The sequence below is a fragment of the Hipposideros armiger genome, unplaced genomic scaffold (genome assembly GCF_001890085.2).
Source record: "Hipposideros armiger isolate ML-2016 unplaced genomic scaffold, ASM189008v1 scaffold_52, whole genome shotgun sequence".
NCBI classification, from domain to species: Eukaryota; Metazoa; Chordata; class Mammalia; order Chiroptera; family Hipposideridae; genus Hipposideros; species Hipposideros armiger.
In genome coordinates, this window is record NW_017731402.1 from 4,603,594 (window position 1) to 4,622,947 (window position 19,354).

Sequence of the window (19,354 nt, forward strand, 5' to 3'; positions counted from 1 at the left end):
GTGAAGGAAACTGTATGAGAAAGCCTTCTCATCTGGTGTCACCTTTTCTTCCCATTTTATTTGTACATGTCTCCCCAAATGAAACAAATTCCTCTTTCTACAAAAGGGGGTAGTCGCCATGGAAGGACAGCTCCTCCCTAATTGAGGAAACGGATTCCTCACCCTCATCCCTGGTCCTGTGGGAAGTACATCTGGAAAGAAAGCAGCAGAAAGGAAAGCAAGCCCGTGGGGGCGGATGTCCTTAACACTTCTGCAGAATAAAATGATGGCTCCTGTGCTCACATAGCACGTGCTGGCAGCAGCAGAGGAGCTTGCTTTCAAAAGCATAGACCTGGAGAGTAAAGAGACATTCTTTGTCCTCTTTAAGGAAATAATTGGGTTAAGACAAAACTACCAAAGGCATTCAAAAGACGCAGCTGACAGCTCACGGATAGCTATCCTGTTTTAAAGGCAGATTAGAGATAAGTTTCCAGGTTGTCCTACAGTATCTGTACAGTCGAGACGCTCTCTTCCTTGTCAAGTCAATCCCCTGGGCTGTAAGCTACGCCTCCTTCCCTTTGCTTTGCTCACAGCCCCAGATTGCCAGAGCAAGAAGGTAGTCCATCAGAGCCCCCACCCGCCACCACCGGAAAGCAGAGAGAGCGCCACACAGGCTTATGGGGACCCACAGCCACGCGCTCCTGGAGGGCAGTGGCAGCACACACACTAATGGCCACGTCTCGCAGGCTCCAGACCAGGTGCTACCTGGTAACACGAGATAATTTTCTTCGGGTTCATTTAGGTAAAACTGGATATATTTGAAATCTGCATCTTAATTTAAAACCTGAACCCACCAGAAAGGAGGGGCCCCCTTAGCACCTGCAAATTGCCGTATAAAGAGCTCTCCAGCAAAGAGAGGAATGATGGCACATCCACACCGTGCTATAAAAGATCATGCTATAAAAATGAATTAGAGCTCTTTGTCATAAGTGTTCCTTACCTATTGTTATGTGAAAAAAGCAACTGCAGAACAAACCCATTCCTGTAATGATGCCCAGAATGTGTGTCAGTACAGATATAGAAAGGTCAGGAAAAATACACTCCAGTCCCTTGGGCAATCATTATCCTGGAGGGGTACAATTAGGGAGGGCCCACAGTACTAAGTCATACATTGCAATGATGGAAAACGTGCCACTGCAAGTGTTAATATCAACATCATCATCATCAAAAAGGGTAAAGTTTTAAAAATGGAAGATTTCCTCTTTCTTGGCCCCTTTCCCTGTAGGAACTGCAAAAAGCATGATTCCCCCATCTCTAAAACAAAACAGGTGTTTCCTTCTCATCATTAGGGCAGTTTTCTTTGGGCGCCCGGGACCTCTGTTGTACAGTCCTTAGAAGAGTGGATGAAAGTCTCATCTGTTTAGGACATAGGGAGTTAAACATGGTCCCAGCAGCACCCTGGGCTTCACAAAACGAAAGCTGTATCCCATCAAAGATACACATAGGAGTGCATACCAACATCAGGAGAATCTAGCAGAGTCAAGCTGTGTATAAGTGAAGCGATAAATATACATCCTAAGGTGATACAAGGCATATTTTAAAGGATGGATGAGGAAAGTGTGTTTGAAGAGATGGCCAAGGAAGGACTCACTGGCGAGGCGGGACTTGGAAGTACGCCTTGAACAAACAGCTGCATGGCTGAGAGCTGCAGGGGGAGGAGGGTCTATCCTGGAATATCCCAATGGGTGCACACACACCCTCCCCACCCCCACAGCCCTGACTACCCAGAAATGGCTCCAGAAGGGCCAAGGCCTCAAACACCTCCCGCCCTAAGGCAGCAGGGTGGCAGCTGGACTGCCAAAGCTCCCTGGGCCAGGCATCTCCAGCCTTAAGCATCCTTTATCATTGACCTCCATGTGTCCTCCATAGATAATGTGCATGTGTGCCATGATCTGAAAACGTGTTGCCCAAACACTAGGGGTCTCTGGGAAAGGGCCCGAAGAAGAGAGTGGGGGTGGCCGAGGTGCTGAGTAAATCGTTAGGATCCTTTCACGCCTTCACTTAATATTCTAAATATCCGTTCCTCTTATACACTCTCTAATAGGGTCCTAAACTCATTATGCTGTCAAACTCTGACAGAATATTGAAAACTCAGAGGTCACTGAGGAGCCACTTCACATTCGCCAGCCTCCGATTCAAAGAAGTCCCTCAGTAGCACATCCATCCACAAAATGCAATTCCATTTCCTTTATTTCCTGATTTATGGTAATTTCTATGTCTATGATTTAATCAGCGTAATTGCTATTACACTCAAAAGATGCAATGATATGTTTGTAACTATGCATTACACGCAGACATATATCTGGGGACTGCCTGGCTAGAGGCCATATGGTAAATATAGGGCTTGGATGATAACTATGCAGTCAAATCACAGAGAGCATTGTTTCATGTTGCAGAAAGTCAATGCAAACCTATAAAAAGCCTTGCAATTGCTGGGGGTTGAGAGGTTCTTTCAGTGACCACAGAGGAAGACTCAAAAGTTGAAGAGAAACATAACAACGGGTGGGAAGCAGCTCTCTGCCAGCACATAGGTTTCCGATCACACTATGTGGAAAAAAAGTATGTTTGTGCTTGATGCTTGCAAGGAAAGCAAAACACAGTTTGACACTGAAAAGCATTCATTTATAATCTGCTGAGCTGTGTTTATATCTTGGGAGACGGTTCATGTCGTGCAGCAAACAAAGCAAAATATTTTTTTGAAAAATGCACTTAAGGTCAGTAAGTAGCTAGCTCCAGACACCAAGCTGAGAGCCTGCAATAGGAAATGAAAAGTGATGGAATTCGCAGCACGGGCTTTAGAGCTGGCCCCCTTCAGAAACTTAGGAGAACTCTTTGCCTTTTTTGATCCACTTCAACCCTCCCCTGACTGCCCTCCAGCCATCCCTCACTGACAGTACAGAAAGGACATGCCAAGAAGGAAAGACTGGGACCTAGCAGATCAGGGACGGAAGGCACCAAGCTCAGGATGGCCCACCAACACAAGCTTTAGCTGTCAACTTCCCTGTTGGGGGGCATGGACCTGTAGCAACTGCAAAACACAGGAGGGAGACAGGCTTTGTGGCCACAGAAGCAAGGGCCAGGCTTCTGGCCCCTTCTTTCCTGCAAGGTTTTCATCTTTGGCAGCATACTGGAATCATGCAAGAAGCTTTAAAAATTCCTGGTGCCGAGCACCCACGTCCAAGTGTTTTCGATGTGTCTGGTGTGGGCTACTACCTGGACACAGGTGATTCCAATGTACAATCCAGGCTGTGATTCGCTGCCTTCAGTTTTCCAAGTAGGAAGCCAAGAACAGCCAAGCGAGAGTGAGCCCTGGAACAATGCAATCATGCTCAGCAGTGCTTCTCAATTTAAAGGGCATGGGAATCTCCCAGGAACCCCGTGAAAACGCAGACCCTGAGTCATCGGGGTGGGGGAGGGAGCCGGAGCATCTGTATTTCCAATGTGATGTCTCGCTTTCAGGGGTTAGGACAGGCTATAACCTCCATCATCTGGCACCATCCTAGAGAGGAAGGGCCCACAGAAGCGAACAGCACAAACAACATGATGGTTTAGGCCACTTTGTTTATTTTTTGCAGGTATAGGGGTAGGAGGAAGTTTATCAGTCAAGGCAGATATACTCTGAGATGTGGAGCGGACCAATCCCGAGATGGGGAAGGGCATCTCCTTACATTATATAAAGGCTTTGATTTCTATGGCTAGAGCTGCCTCCCGCTCTCCCTTCTTTTCTTTCTCTTTCTCTCTCTCCCCACCCCTGCCCCCCGCCCCTGCTGAGGTGCCCAGTCCTTTTGCTTCTCAAGGTAGTTCCTGTCAACTTCCTTTTTATGATCCGTTTAAGAAGCTCACTAAAATGGACTTGATAAGCGGAATGTCTTCTTCCTCCTCTGGCTTCTAACAACACATCCCTTTGATTTAGGGGCGTGTGTGAGCCTGGAGTCCTGCTGGGCTCATGAGGCATTGGTGCCCTCAGTGAGGGCAGCTACTATACAAGGGGTCTGGACCTAAGTAGAAACTGCAGCAAGGGGCTTTCTAATCGGGGCTGGGTCTGTCCTTCTACTCATGTCTATCTACCTACCTACCTTATCATTCCCCAGCTGAGGAGTTTGAGACTGAACTGTTTGGGAAAGGCAACAGTGTGTCTCTTCTGTATCTACTTTCTGCTGAAAGGGGGTGATGTCATAGTCCGGGGCCTCACCCTCTTGCTGTCAGGAGAAAGGAGGTGTTGTCCCCTGGTTTAGGCCATTTTAGATAAAATATAATCCTTTTCCTTCTCCAGTGGTATTGCTAAATTTTATTTCATTGGGCCACTCAGGAGCACCACAGTGGACAGCAACACCCTGGGGATAGAGTGTGTATGAAAAACATCTTTTTTATAACATGGCCCCAGTGTGTGCTGGGCTTTGTTTGGTTTTGTGGGTGGGGGGTATGTTATAAGCTGAATTGTGTCCTCCCAAAATTCACATGTTGAAGTCCTAACCCCAGTGCCTCAGAATGCGATTGTATTTAGAGATAGGGGCTTTAAAGAGGTCACAGGGTTAAAATGAGGTCTTTAATCTTGATCCAATAAATCCTAATGAGGTGGTGTCATGACAAGAGCAGGAAATGAGGACACAGTCATGGGCAGAGAAAAGACCATGCAAAGGCAGGGAGAAGACAACCACCTGCAAGCCAAGGGGAGGGGCCTCAATCCTGCCCACACCTTGATCTTGAACTTCCAGCCTCCAGACTTGTGAGAAAATAAATTTCTGTTGTTTAAGCCACCGGGGCTGGGGCAGTTTGTTTAGGCAGCCTGAGCAAGCTAATGGGGGGCAGGGAGGGGTCGTTGTTCTCATGTCTACTTCTGACAACTTGTCCGACTTACGTTTCACCAGCCACTACCAGCAAAATCATCATCCCTATTTTGAGGCCCCCCCTTCCCTCTTCTAAATGCCTCTTTTACATCCGTGGTGGCAGGAAAGCAAAGTGACCACAATGGTCAGGCCTTCACAATGAGCCCAGTGGCTAAGAACACAGGCTCTGGAGTCAGGCTGTCTGGCTTAGAATCCCCATTCTGCCACGCACCTGCTGAGACCCTGGTGAGAGCTTGTAGGAAGGCATGGCTCCGACACAGTGAGTACTTCACCCGGAGGCAGACCTGGGGGACTCTTCGACGGGGAGCGTACATGAAATGTCTCCTGTCTATTTGTGACTATGCAAAGCCTTCTGTGTTGCCTACTGCCTGGTATTCTCTTGGTGACATCTGTTTTGGTCCTTCCCCTCCCTCTCTCCCCTTTCATTTTCAGCTGCGTTCCAGGTAGAAGTTACTGCCTGATGAAATGACCTCCACATAAGGAGTTCATATATACAATTTCTTATGTCCACCCAATTAGGCCAGAACATCCAAGAGTGATCTCCAGAAAACTAACATAAGTAAATTAATATTAAAATCAACTTTTACAGAATTAAAAAAAATCCTTCAACTAAGTTTTTTTGAAGTCTCCACTGATGTTACATTCTAGGTTCTTCTAACCTTTCCGAGCCTTCCAGAACTAGGTTGCAGTGAACTTTTTGGAATGATCTTGCCACCTATGAACAGTCATTGTGGTCTTGGTGGGTTTCCTAAGAAAGCAACCTCTGCTCTGCCGGGCAATTTCCACCACAAAAATTTGAGCCATTTCTCTATAGGAAAATTCATAAACAAAACATGGACACGTTAGCAAGAGGTCGCTAAGTGAAAGCAGACAGGAGTTGGTTGGAGGCACAATGGTGGCATGGTTTCTGCACTGGCTTTTAGACATCCTCTGACCTCCAAAGCAATAGTGAACGCACGCACACAACAGGTTAAAAAAACTGTAAGTCTGTCCATCTTTATAAGCTTAGCCTGCCTTTCTTTTAAGCTTTGGTTTAGCTGAATCAGTAAAACTGGCTGTTCCCAAGGTCAGATGCTCTCACATGACAAACTTTCTTCTTTCACCCAACTTCATATCCAGAGGATGCTCTCTTCCTTACCAAATTTTTATACCCATACTTTTCCTCCTTGTCATGGCTGACAACACCTTTAGCTTCCTAATACGTCAAGTGGTACATTCTCACATTTTCCTTCTCTTCCTTTCTCCAAAATACCATTAGCAAATTGCTTCTCTCCCCCAGAATATTTCTTTTTAAATAATTCTCTTTCCTTCTCTACCAGCCCCCACACCCTGTTCTCAGTGTGAGAAGGCATCACTATTTAGAAGTCTCTATGATCTGCATGAAAGAAGAGTTGCCATTGTGAAAAGGCAGTTCAGAATCTAAGTTCAAAAGTTTAATTAATGATATAGCATACATAGCGCAACTGTGGAATGGTATGATACTTTTTAACCATATAAGAAAACATGTAATGGTTGCAACTCTGATTTAGAGTACCTTTCATTGAAAATGGGTTTTTCTAGATGTGTGCTCCTGAAATAAAATATATCCTATTGTTTGATTTTTGAATGTGAAAAGATTTCCCCTATAGAAATTCAAAACTAACATGAAATTTATGGAGAGGTGGCTTTGAGTCCATAAAGCATGTAATGATCAATATGCAAGTCAGGAATTTTTTTTTAAGATTTTATTGGGAAATTGGGGGAGGGGAACAGACAAGTTGCTGCCCTTTTGTTCTTCAGTCTAGTTGTGGAGGACGTCGCTTCACTGGCCGATGTTGTTGTTATCATTGCACTGTTCCCAGTGAGGCTGTTGCTCACTGGCCATTGGACAGCTGCCCACGGGGGCTCATGGCAACCCATGAAAGCTCACACCTGCTGCCAGCCAGCCCCACTGCACCCTACGCTGTCGCCAGCAACTCGCGGCAACCCAGCTCCAGGTCGAGCTGTTGTTCACCATCTTAGCTGTAGAGGGCGCAGAGTCACTGGCCCTCATGTGGGATCTGAACCAGGGCCCTGCTGCTCAGAGCTGGCATCCCAGCCAACTCCTAACCAACGCGCCACTCGGCTGGCCCACAAGTCAGGAATTAAGTATGCAATTAAGGAAGGTGGGAGGTCAGCCAAGGCAACCCAAGGATTGCTCAACTGGCAAGGACAACCCATCTTGGGAAGAGATAGAAATGCAACAGTAAGTTAGTAATAAAATCCAGCTTCTTAAAAATGTCCTGACAAGTTACATTCATTTAGAGTATCATTTAGGAATGACCAAAAAAAAAAAAATCCAGCTCAATAACTGTGGTTGATTCCTGGAGATCAGGAAACCAAATCAAAGATGCACAGGCCCGTAGTTGCAACTACAACAAAATGAGGCAGTACAGAGGCAAAGACCCAAAGATGAAGCGGATTCAATGCCCACAACATCGTCTCTTGAGGACTCAGACCTGTGGACAAGGTTACATATAGATGAGAAACCCACTCCTGGTCTTTGTATTAAGCTAGCTCTTTAGGAGCTGGCAAAGGGCCAGACAGTAAATATCTGAGGTTTAGGGGGCCAAATAAGGTCTCTGTTGCATAGACTTTTTTTTTTAACAATGCTTTAAAAATGTAAAAAGCATTCATAGATCTTGGGTTGTATAAAAACATGCCATGGACCCTACTTTGCCGATTCCTACTCGACACTGAACCCCCAGAGCCAGGTCCTAGTGCAGAAGGACCCCCTGGCTTCCTGCCAGTTCAGGCTAACAGCTGCAGCTCCCAGAAGACTAAGGATGGGGGGGCGTCACCCCAGCAGGAACAAACAGCAAATACCCCACAGGAGTGGCCAAGAGGAAAGGCTTAGAACGAATATGAAGGCTGAGATTGGATGTGGTCCAAGTCTCTGAGATCACAAAGGGCGTGGCGAGATGATGCAGTTCACGTTCTACCACCCTGAGCAAGGAGGCAACATGCACCCCCCTCCCCCGCCCCCTCCGGCTCCCTCACACCTGCTATGGCCTCGCGTGGACCACACCTCAAGCTGGAAAGAAGATGTACTACTTTGCTAGGGATTAACATGTAGCCAAAGGGGGTTTCAGGATGGAAACAAATTGTCCAGAAGGCTCAGACACATTGTCATAAATGTATCTACAATGGGTTCTTCAGAGAATCAAAGAATGTTTCCGGGGCCCTCCTACAGCACTCTGCTTAAAGATACTGTTGAAAAATATGAGGTAAGCTGGGCTGGGGTATTTGTCCCCAGTGGGACAATTCTTATGTGCTGCCCACCTCCAAGGGCACACCCCTGGAGACTTTGCCACCCCTGTGTAACGCTTTTCACATTCCAATAATGCTTAAAAGAAACTTGTGCAAATGCTAATTTCTTGCTAGCAGCTCTGCAGAAAAAACTCTGGTTAGCACCACCCCTGGGTTCTCATGTCCCTGCTTGGAGCTGTGGAGTTCTTTTGTTGAAAGGATACAGCTGGGCTACAGGAAATTTCAAGCTCTTAGCCCCCAAAATGTGGCCATTAGATGTGTGCCAAAAATAACCTTTAAAGATGTCCCAGAGGACATCTTTGGCGCAAGATTCCTTTACGGAAAGATAAATGAAATTAAAATCCATAAGTTCCATGAGAGCAGAGGTGGGGTTCTTGTGTTTTATCTGCTCTGGTCATAGACGTATTCCAAGTGCCTAGAAACTGTGCTTGGTGCATAGCAAGCTCCGAAGTATTTGTTGAATAAATGAATGAAATTTATTGGTAAAAGTTTAAAACTGGAAAATGGCTTTACAGAAAAGGAAGACCCTAGCTGGGCAGAAAAGAAGCCGCAGATGTTATAGCTGTTTACTTTTTCATCCCCCAAATAAAAGCAACAAACTGAGACAGAATAGAGACCTTTGTTCTCTGGGTATTCTGCAAAGCTCCCTTATGTGCACAGACCCTCGAACTCACAAAAGCAGTGAGGGTCCTGCTGAGCAGCGGGGGTCGCTGGCTTGGGGAAGCCGAGCTGCACTGACACATAAACCGCCGATTGAAATGCAAGCTTTCTCCGGAGAACGTCGAGTATTCTAGAATAAAGAAAGCCCGTTTGCTTTCTTCCGGGTGCACCCACCCAGGCCCAGCTTCACTTAGCAAAGATGAAACAAGTTAGCGTAGGAAGTCAGGCATCAACAACTTCAGGGACAATGAGGGGCAGCCACCGACCCGGTCTCAAAGGACACACCAGTGAAAGCGCAGCCTTTTGTGGCGAGTTCAATAGTGAGTTGTTTTCTATCACTTGGTGCTGCTTCTCGGAGAATGAGTGAAAAGTGATCCGGAGGCTTGCCCTGGCCCTCCACCTTCCCTCCTCTAACACCTGTTCTTCAGCTTAAACAAGAGGGTGTGGGAGGGAGGGAGATCCGCTTTAAAACTGTCATCCTCCCCCATCGAGGCCGGTGTCTTCAGGGCCGCTGTCACCGGAGCAGGGGCACCCACGTCCTCCTCAGGTGTTATTTAAAATAGCAAGTGCATGGAGTTAGCTAGAGTCTGCTAGAATCAGCCCCGTGACACATCAGCAGGTAAGGTTAAGCAGGTCAAACTGGGAGCCAGTGCAAACCACGGCTGTGTCTCTTTGGAGGTCTAGGTAATGTCTGGTTTCTAAAAAAAAATGTCTCATTCCTCGGCTAGAAAAGGAGGCGTAGCTGGATAGCGACTGACGTTCTGGAAGGCCTAAAGCATTGAAGACAAATCTCATCATTCCTTATTTGTACCATTAATATTATTCATTCGCTCAGTCACTCAACAATGTGTGTGCAGCACTGCCTAGGCGTGGGGCTAGCCTCTAGGGACACAGTTGTGGACGAGGGGACAGAGGGGCCAGGCCCTCAGCAAGCTGACTGTCCAGTGGGGGAGAAGGTCTAACACACAGGGAAACTGAGTCTGCCTTCAAATGCCTGTTAGGCAACTCTGCGCAAAAGCCACCCATCCCTGTTCTGTTCCTCACAACATCCATACCACTTCCTCCTTAACATTAGCATGCAGACAGCTGAGATACAAATGCTTTCTGAAAGGGGGGACTCCGTGCCCTGGATGAGCCAACAATTATTCACAGGGCTGCCCTCATTGCCTGTCCTAAACTAGGCTGGCCAGAGGACAGGGAGGCATCAGGAAGGAGACCAGAACTGGGCTGACTTAAGACTCTGATTTCTAGTCTTCTTTCCGCCAGTAAGATCCCTTCACAACCCTAGGCAAGAGGCCAACCTCTAAGATCCTCTAAATTGGGATAGCTATGCCTCTGCTTGCTCTTATGGTCACACAAGTAGGGCACCTTGAGTAGTCAGGTAGGAGAAAGGAAGTCAAGATGTGTTCTTTGTCATTTTCCCAGTGGGGGCTACCCTACTTTGGAAAGACATCCAAAAACAACTGAGATGTGACTGGTGCATAAACACCCTCAGTGTTTCTGGCTGTGGTCTGAATTTTCACTTTCAAAAGCCTGCTGAAAAGCTCAAAACTCTCAAATAAAACTCAAATGTCCACTGAGCACCTACGATGTGCCCTCACCATGCCAGACCTAGCGAGATGGAGTAGTGATGAGAGGTTATAGTTGTTGAGCACTTCTCCTGTATATCTCCCCATATACCATTTAATCGTCATAGCAACCCTCGAACGCCAATATTATCTATTCTTTACAGAGGAGAAAACTAAAGCACAGAGATTAAGGAACTGTTCAGGGGCGGCTGGTTAGCTCAATTGGTTAGAGTGCTGTGATCATACCACCAAGGTTGCCAGTTCAATTCCCACATGGGCCAAGGAGCTGTGCCCCCCGCAACCAGATTGAAGACAACTACTTGACTTGGAGCTGATGGGTCCTGGAAAAACACACTTTTCCCAATTTAAAAACAAAACAAAACTGTTCAAGGTCACAAAACAAATACAGCTGAGATTCAAACTTGGGCAGAGTTTCTATTATTGTGTGTTTCTGACACTATCAAAGCCTTCTTTAGGAATTTAGTGACCTACCAGATAGGGCATTATCGAATTTTTCCTCCAATGTAGCCTTAGAGTCTGGTGACGCTACTATAATTGGCCTTCTCGTTCTCCAAATTCCAAGTAACTACATTTGCAGAAATATCACATTAACGTCCAAGTTTTAATAGCGTTTAGCGAGACTTGTTGTATTATCTCAAAGAAAAGTGAAAGTTTTCACATCCCTGTGTCATTACTTCCCGTAGGAATATGGCTTAAGCAAGCGCAGAGCCTAGTAAGACACCGGGCTGGACAAATACAGCTGAGGGCCTCCACTTGGAGGTCCATGAGCCACAAGGCTAAACATCACAGCAAATAAAACTTAAATACCTAACACACTATGTTAAAGAGCCATGTTGAAAAACGACATCAAGTCTTCTCCTATCCACAAAGCCATTCCTAGTTGCTTCTAATCTCTTCCCCAACATTGACAGGATAGCACAGACTACATGACTTTGAGCTCAAACAGGTACCATTGTGTACTGGTTAGTTTCAAAGGCCTTGGTCTAAACATCAAGTCTGTAAACTATGAGACCAAGGATTGTAGCTTATTCTTCTATGCTCATTTTCCAGGACTATATTTAGCTGATAACAGATGTTCAAATACTTAATACTGTGTTTCCCTGAAAATAAGACCTGGTCTTATATTAATTTTTGCTCCAAAAGACATATTTTATTCATTTATTCATGTACATAAATCTACATTTATTCAAATACAGTCATGTCTGGCTGATGATCTTAACTGGGGCTTATTTTGGGGTAGGGCTTCTATTATAAGCATCCTGAAAATCATGCTAGGGCTTATTTTCCAGTTAGGTATTCTTTTTGGGGAAACATGGTAGATCAAAAAAGTTAATTAGGGTGTTTATTAGACACAACCTCAGTAAAAATTGGATTTTGTTGACATTTTCTATGTACATGGGTATTACTTATTTTATATTTAAAAAGCACTTAACATCTCGTTTTATTGATATGAGGCCCAGTAAAGACAAGGTGAACACCAAACTTTTGTTCAAAAGCTAAACACAAAACTTCTGTTCAAACTACATCATCTTGGGGGGGAAAAAATTAAAGTCAACTTGTGGGGGAAAATAAAGCTTTAATAGCCATAAGAAGAGTAATGCCATGATAGCTTTATATGCTTGGTTTGTCTATAATTCAGTTAGATAAATTTCCCAACTCTGAAATCAACTACTGGGGAAAAGAGTATGCCCTCTGTCAGATTATAACGTGAGCAAATATGTACTCTAAACTTGCTAAGCTGTCGTTGGCATCCATTCAATGAGTGTTTATTAAACTTTGGTTACTTGGCACAATGCACACTGGGGTAGAGTCTCTAGAGAGACAGACCCTGTGATTAAGATGAAATCCTACAAGGAAGGAAAAGCACATGTATGAACCAATTTTGTGTATGAACCAATCAGGGGTATAATGTAATACTGTAAAGTCAATTGTTTAAGACAGATCTCAAGGGCAATGGTAATTCAGAAAAACCACGGTGGTCACAGTGGGTATTGGGAGCTTTCTATCAAACTGTCTATTGAATTTATCGTCATCTGAATTTATGGTCTTCTTCCTTAGATCCCAGGATCTAGAAAGTTCAGCCTTCTGGAGATGCCTCTGGGATGATGAAAGGGGGTCCAGGCTTTGAAGTCAGACAAACCTGGCTTTGAATCTTGGTTCTCTCACATATTAACTTTGTGACCCTGGGCAAGTTTACTTAACCCCTCTGAGATTGGGTTCCCTCTTCTGTAAAATTGAGATAATACAAATGCTACAGTGTGACTTTGACGATGAGAGATAATGTAAAGTGTGTATAACACAGGGCTCAACACACAGTAAGCCCTCAAATTGTCATTTAATATACGCTATAAAAGGCGCCAGTGGAAAGGTACTGCTTAGGTGAAGCCATGTACAAAGGTGGGGGGTCCAGAACAAAGATTATTCTGAACCCATCTATTCTTCTCCATATCACTTAGGTCTCCATATCCTTTTAGTTATAATGGCAAATTGGATTTATTTCACCTACCCTCCTCATTTTAGTACTAAGCCCCTCTTCCATATCCACGATTTTTAAAAAAGTTACTTTCGACATGTTCAGAAGTGACTTCCAGAGTTCTTTGTGCAAAAGCTATTCACCCAAAGACACCTGGTCAACAGTGGGATGCTAAGTGATTAGATAGCATTTCCTAGCAGTAGCTTTGTCGCGGTACTTACAGCTTACGTAAGGGTGCTTACAGCTTACGTAAGGGTGCTTACAGCTTACGGAAGTGTCACGCAAGAGCTGAAGAGCCGGATTTCCCGGAAGACTGGTTCTTGGTCAGCTTGGTAGAAGGTTAACTCGGTAGAAGGGCTAACTACTCGCTCCATCTGCAGAGGCCTCTGCTCCTCTGAGGACTTGTCTGAATGGGTTTGCACCATGACGCAGGCTGAGCACCCTGGTTTCCACAGCAGAGCTTCTCCAGCCTTAATGCACATCTCATTAACCACAAGTTCTGAGTCAGGAGGTCTGGAGACGGGCCTGGGACTCTAACAAGCTCCCAGACCATGCTTGTGTGGCTGAGTTCCAGACCACACTGGATGTAGCAAGGTGTGTCCAGGGCCAGGACAACTAGAATTCACAAACCAAGGAACACACAGTATTCCTCCATTCTTGGGGTTCAAAAGCAAAATGTGTGGGGTGGGGTGGGGCAGCAACTGCCAACCAACTTTGTCTAAGAAACTACTAAGTTACGGAAATAGTATAAAACCAATGGAGTACACATGGAACCCTTGACTCCCATAAAGGAAGTAACTTAAAACCAAATCACTTATAATATTCACAGGGACCATTCCCATTTTCTCCACCTAGAAACATCCTCTCCCACGCCTCTCATTCCACAAAATAAAGTTCTTTACTCTTCTCTGTAGTGTAAGATACCATTTTGTCAGAGCTCATACACGGTTCCTTTCAATAATTATTAACGCAAACACACACCAAGACGCTGCTAATGTCTCTTGTTGAGTCTTAGGTGTGACAGAAACAGTGCTGTCTTAAAAATCTGGGAAAAATGACAGTAACAGCATAACAGATGAAATCAACTTAGAACACTAATCAGGCTCCCATGGTTCCTGAAAATTGAATGTGCAGTCTGTAACTGTCACTGATTTATGTACAGTCTGACCTTCAGGGACAGAAAAAGTGAACAAACATCTCAGGGACACTTGACATGTTAAATTGGAGGCTTTATACTGCAGTGATAGGAAGAAAATACGTCCTAAGATATACTGTGGTCATGGGGATGAAACACAGGGCTGGAAGCCGGCAAACAATCCTAGTGTCAGTATCACCAAGTCATTTCACCAGCTGGGTGACTTTGCTTATCCAATTAACCTCTTCACTCTTTATTCAACATATTCCCTCCTCTTCCTCGAACACTCACGTCGTTTTGTTCAGCGTTCACAGTCCATGTCCCAGAGAAGGCAGCCCTTCCCAAGGAGTGACTGTCGATTCACCTAAATGATCATTGTCATTCCATGGCCAGTGACCAAGTTTAAAAGCACGGTACACGATGTAACTGATGGAGCATTTGTGCCGCTAAAGTGACCAGCCCTGGGACCGCTTATGCCTGAACCTTTAAGCACATGAAATAATGTTTCTTGCAACTGAAACCACTATGGTTCATTCATCTGTTACAACATTGTGAATAGTAACGCTTCCTTTTCTTTCAAGCTCACTTCTGGGGGTTGCAGTGTTACCTAGTACTACCCAATATTTATCTTGGCACCGGAACAGCACATGGTTCCTAGAGACAGAGATGGAGTCTGGTGTGAGTGTGGAATCTGGTGGGATCCCAGTACCTTGCACAGTGCCTTTAAAAAAAAATAGGCGATTAATAAATGTTTATGGGTGCATGCCTCCTCCATCCAGTGAAAGCAGTGGAACAGAAGCCAAGAATTCAATGGTGAAAAAATATATCAACCCTCACCTCCAAACGGCTGCAAGCAGGGAACAGGGCTTCTCTCCTTTTGTTGTGAATAAGAACCACCTGGGGAGCATTTTCCAAACTACAGATTCCCTGGCTCTATCCAGGCTTAGTTTTAACAAGCACCCAGGTAACCTGTGGACCATATTTTCAAAAAGACTGTTCCTCTTCTCCTTGTGGCTCAATGTGGTCACTTTTTTTTGTTGTTGTTTTCACCCGACACAACCATATCGGCCGCCCACAATCCTACCCACTCCCCAGCCCTGACAGTTGTTACACTCTGTCCCGGCAGAAGGTCAAACTACATCCAAGGGCCAAGTATTCACTGGTTGACGTCGTATTTTCAAAACAAAATGCAAACGTAAAAGCAGCCATCCGTCTTTGCTATGCCTCACTGTTTACACTCACAATCCAAACCACTTTCCTTATAAACTTGCAATCTCTTCCCCTCCGACCTCCGCCAGGCAAGTTTTCCAGGGAGCAGAAAACTGTCTCAGGATCTTAGGGCACAAACTAGGTGCAGACTCTCGGTTGCCTGTCGTTGCCCCAGAAACCACACACAAAGGTTTGCACCACAGAGAACTCCCCCAGCACGTCCCGGCACCACCGTGGCCCCGGCTCCCGGAGCGCGCCTCCAAACGCCGTCTTTGCGGCGCGGGCGCCGCCTTCCCACCAGCCAGGGTGCTCGGTGGTGGTGACTCCGCAGAGCCCTGAGACTTACCTGAAACACGTGGTGAGCTCGCCCGAAGCCTTCAGACACGGGTATTTGGTCGTGGCGATTCTGTTTTCTGAGCAGACTTCTCTACGAAAGAAGTTGGAGAGACAACATCGTGGGTTCTCCGCGGGGGAGCGGAAACCAGTGCGCGTTGGGGACCCCTAGCGCGCCGGGACTGCAGGATCTGCGTCTTCCAGCGCCGAGCAGGGTCAGGTCACCGAGCGCGGACGCCCAGCGGATTGCGGGGTCCAGCCCAGCGAACCCAGCCCCGGGGGAGAGAGGAGCTGAAGGAGCGGGACACGGGAGGGCGGCGGGAACGCGGGGCGGGCGTATCACGCATGGGGCGAGCCCGGGCTGAGAGCGCAAAGGCTGTGACCCAGGAGCCGAAGTTTAATGTCGCCCAGGGCAGTCAGGCGCCCAGCCCGTGGCTGGCGGCGTGAGGGAGCGAAGGTCGCTGCACAGGTACCTGCACCCCGAGAGCGGGGCGCGCACCGGGCAGGGGCTGGCTGCGTTTACCTGTCGCTGTCGTCGGGCTGCTCTCGGTAGCTCCACGTGTGTCCCAGCGCCAGGAGCAGCAGCAGCGGACCCAGGCTCTTGCCCAGATGCCCCCTCGCCGCTCCTCCCCGGCTCGGAGGTGGCGGCACCATCGGGGACGCTCCCGGCTTCTTCCCGGCGTCGGAGCCCTCTCCCCGCCCTGCGCCCGGCTCCTCCGCGGCCGCGGTCCCTGTCCCCGGCAGGGGGCGCCGGAGAACAGGGGCGTTTGCGCCACCTGCGCGAGGCACAGGGGTCTGGCGTGTTATGGGGCTCGGGGGATCAGGCTGAGTTGGGGTGCAGATGGCAAACAACGCAGACAGGCAGGTGAGCGCGGCGCCTGCGATGCCCGGCCCGCTCGAGGGTCGCGGGGTCCGGGTCGTCTGGCCTGGGATGCTCACGCCGAGTTGACAGATTTGCTGGGCTCGGCTTGGGGCAGCCTCCTCCCTCCTGCGTCTTCATGGGAGAGGAGCACAGGGTGCGGAAAGCAGGCGGCTGCTCGCGTTTTACACCAGGGTCGCGCGACCGAGAGGAGGAGCCGGGTCTCATCCCGGGGAAAAGGAGGGGGAGCAGAGGGGTTAATCAGCTTCCTTCCTGTTGTCAGTGGATTTCTAAGGACCAGGGTCAGGATAACGTTTGCTTTCCCGCCTCGGGCGCCGGCGCTGTGCGTTCCCCCTGCCCAGCTTTCTCTGAGCTAAACAGGGGTGGAAGGGGATGTGGACGGGCTACAGCGGCTCTCCCCAAACTGCCTTTCAGACCCGACACAGCACAATTTCCAGAGCGTAGTCTGCCTCTGTTAAAAACCCTTAGAAGCAAGTCCTCTGCTGGCTGCTTCATAACGCGAAGTCTCTCTGGGTAGTTTGAATCCCGCTGCCCTGAGTGCGCTGCTTTGATGCTGCTGGAATGCCACGCACACAGGTGACAGCTGGAAACTCCTGGAAGATCAGGTGAGGCGCTGAAAGGGTCCCTTAATCACCGGCCCTGCCCCTCGCTAGTTACCACAGTGGTGTTTATGGGGAGCGTGAAAACCCTGGGCTGGGGGCAGTAAATCAGCTCATTTGGTGGGGGCCCAACTGCCATTCGTAGATGTCTGCATCTTAACACTTTATTGCACATCAGGAGTTCTCGTGCCTGTTAAAGAGAAACTTGTGACATAAACGTGTCCTGCGGAGCCAAGCAAGTGGTTGTGACCCAGAAATAAGTTGGAAGAGCATGAGGTTGTAATGCCTTGCCGCTAACAAGCGCAGTTCTGCAGCTCCCAGGACGATGTCGTGAAAAGGTAGCTTGTTCACAAGTTCCTTGTGTGCTACCTGGTTAGGTAGGCAGGTGTTTTTATTCAAAATATTCTGATCAACTGAGAATTACCATGTATATCACATACACCCTGGCATGCTAATAACAATGGAATCCTCATTGCTCGGTAGAATGCTTCTGTATTTTACAAAGTTTTTTTCAACATTTATGACTTTATTTGATACAATATCCCTTGAAACTAGGAGTCTGACTTCTTAGTTCAGTGAGGTGGTTTTTTTCCTGCAAATCTTACATCCACATGGAAGAACCTAAAATAGACTTGATACTAAAAGATGGTACTACACAAAATACATGAATTTTAACGTGGTAACTCAGAAAACACTTCAGAGGCTTGCGAAACCTGAGCGACCAGTATGGAGTCTGAAAAATAAAATCCTAACTTCAAGAAAATCCTAGCCAGGCTGTGTGGCTTCCGAGGTGTGTGACCTCGGACAAGTTACTTAAGCTTTCTGAAACTCAGTTTTCTCATCTGCAAAATGGGGAAAGCTCCCTCACAAGTGTTTATGAGTGTGAAATGAAGTCATGCATATAAAGCCGAATTCACAGTGCCAAGCTCATAATGAGTGCTCCGCAGACATTAACTATTATTTTAATATAAACTACTGTCTTGCACAGAATTTTCAGTTTTAACTTGCAAAAATAACTTAACTATTTTGCTTTCTAGATATATAGGACTTTATTTCATAACAGTTGTTTGGATCCTTAAAGAGATACCTGTCTAAGCCCATGAAAAATCAACTCATCCTGAAGCTTATAAAGATTGTATCGCTTTAGATTGAACCACAAACGTGTTCATCTCCATCTGGCAAGAAAGAGGCCATACTGTAGCAGGTTCTATTTTTATTTTCTTACCAGTTACTCTGTTTTGGTATCTTGCCATCTTTTTCTCATCTCTACTAATACTTTTTTTTTCTACTGTTGCATTATGGATGCTAATTGTACAAATAATAGAGAATGGTGTAGGTTAGTTAGCAGCTTTATTAAATAGTTAATATGCCACATATGGGGACATGCTTTGCAGAGAAAGTAATTCAGGCTGCAAAATGATAAAAGCAAAGCCGTGACCATTAGCACAGCTGTGTGGCAGAAGATGGGGGACAGAGCCAATTTTGCTGCCTCCTGATTTCCAGCCCCCCTACACTGAGCATAGATAAGAACGAGGCATCAGAGAAGGTGCTGGAGCCAAGCAAACAGCCCAGGTTTGCCTGGGGAGGCAATCTCGAGGGTGGGTGGCCAGAGCATTTATGGAAGAGGTGAGCTGGAGCAGAGACCTTTTGAAACCCTTTGCCTGGAGGCCTGGAACTTAAACTAATTGGCAGCTACTGACAGTGTGACATTCAGCGTGGGTCTTGAGGGGCTGGGCCGGAGAGCAGAGCCAGGCAAGAGGAGAGATGGATGGCCATGTATGGACACTCGTCCCCTGAGAAGTTAAACACTCCTGTAAAAGACAGAAACTGCGTTTGCTCAGGCTGCAGCCTGCATGGGGCGTGTCAGAATGAGACTGGGTGGGGTAGGGATCTCCAGGGACTTAGGTTTTCTCCCATGTCCTCGCTCTCCCCCCACACACAGAAGCTCACACACACACACACACACACACACACACACACACACACACACACACACACACGCTGGCCCCCACTGATCTGCCCCATTCCCTCATTTATGAAACACTGGATGAGAGGACTCACCTCCCGCTTCTTTCATCGGGAGTGTTACGAAGATTAATGATATGGACTTAAATGCTCCTCGGGGGAGGCTCTGTATGATTATTTCTTTTCAGCATACCACTCCGCGATGTTTTCCATATAGACCTGTCAGCTTTCCTGAAACAAGCCAGAGAGAGGATAGTTATACAGTTTACCATGTCCTAGGGCTACGGGGCTGTGCCAAGGGCTTCAGAATGCAGGCTGTGCTCCAGGTTAGTCTCCC

At 46.9% G+C, this 19,354-nt stretch overlaps 1 protein-coding gene across 2 annotated transcripts in view; it reads right to left on the reverse strand.

Moving 5' to 3' along the window:
* Positions 1–17,148, reverse strand: part of CCBE1 (collagen and calcium binding EGF domains 1) — a 208,014-nt gene extending 190,866 nt beyond the window's left edge. Inside the window, exons 1-2 of one of the 2 annotated variants that reach the window (XM_019640736.1) lie at positions 16,097–17,148; positions 15,587–15,667 (exon numbers count right to left, since the gene is read on the reverse strand). In XM_019640736.1, the coding sequence (XP_019496281.1) occupies positions 15,587–15,667; positions 16,097–16,227 (212 nt within the window). In that variant the 5' untranslated portion in view covers positions 16,228–17,148. The remainder of the gene's footprint in view (positions 1–15,586; positions 15,668–16,096) is intronic. The other variant, XM_019640737.1, reaches the window with a different exon arrangement.
* Between the last annotated feature and the right edge of the window lie 2,206 nt (positions 17,149–19,354).